This window comes from Myotis brandtii, unplaced genomic scaffold (genome assembly GCF_000412655.1).
Source record: "Myotis brandtii unplaced genomic scaffold, ASM41265v1 scaffold207, whole genome shotgun sequence".
Lineage (NCBI taxonomy): Eukaryota > Metazoa > Chordata > Mammalia > Chiroptera > Vespertilionidae > Myotis > Myotis brandtii.
The window spans coordinates 159,317-160,313 of NW_005357736.1; the positions used below are offsets into that span (position 1 = coordinate 159,317).

The 997-nt window shown below is 67.9% G+C and overlaps 1 protein-coding gene across 1 annotated transcript in view; it reads right to left on the bottom strand.

The window, feature by feature from the left end:
• Positions 1–997, bottom strand: part of COL7A1 (collagen, type VII, alpha 1) — a 48,956-nt gene that overhangs the window by 17,669 nt on the left and 30,290 nt on the right. Inside the window, 3 exon segments of the mRNA XM_014538979.1 lie at positions 3–101; positions 305–385; positions 651–686. Of these exon segments, the coding sequence (XP_014394465.1) occupies positions 3–101; positions 305–385; positions 651–686 (216 nt within the window).

Sequence of the window (997 nt, forward strand, 5' to 3'; positions counted from 1 at the left end):
GCCCAGCCCGCAGGCCCTGCCGCCGCCCACGCCCGTCCCCCCTGTACCTTATCGCCCTTCTCTCCGTCCAGGCCGCAGGCGCCCTTCAGCCCACGCTCGCCCTGCGGGGAAAAGCGGGTGGAAGGACCTCTCGCTGCCTCTCCCGCTGACCCCAGCCCTGAAACCACTTCCGAACCGGCCTGACCTACCAGCCCCACCGTCAACCTGGACATCGCAACCTCTGACCCCGACCCCTGACCCGACCCCAGACACCGCCCTCCAACATCAGGCCTCCCGACCAGGAACAAACCCAGTCCCTTCCCACCTTGAGGCCCCGGGGACCCACAAAGCCCATCTCTCCTTTTTCTCCGCGGACGCCGGGGGCTCCGTCCTTTCCTGGGGATCCCTGGGGAGAGGGCCACACGAAGTCGGGGGTCAGGGAGGGTCAGAGGGAGTCGTCCGGATATAACACAGGGGACACCGTGGGGATGAGGCACTTCGGGGGGCAGAGTCCCTGGGAGGGCAGGGTATCCAGGGGGACAGGGGTCACCACGTGGGTGGACCCATCCGAGGGGTCACTGTGAGGTGGGGGCCGCGGGCGACTTAACGACACCATAGAGTCCTGGGTCGTCATAAGGTCAAAGGTCGCCACACGAGCAGGGGCACCTTACCGGCTCTCCGGGAATCCCCGCAGCACCGGGCTCCCCCTGCGGGAAACAGGGGAGGGAGGTGGCCCCTGAGGGTGACTGTCCCCCATGGGGCCTGCCTGCTGCATATGCAGCCGGGGGCGGGGGAGGTCAGGGCCCAGCTGCACCCCGATCCTGTGGGAACACATGTGGCCAACAGGGAGGAGCCCGGAACCCTCCAACACCCGGGGGCACCATGGGCCACGTGTGTGACATGTGGTGTGTGACGTGTGGCGTGTGGCGTGGCGTGTGGCGTGTGGCATGTGGCGTGTGACGTGTGGCGTGTGGCGGGCCTGTGCTGGGGAGGGCTTGCCTGAGGTCCTGTGGGTCCA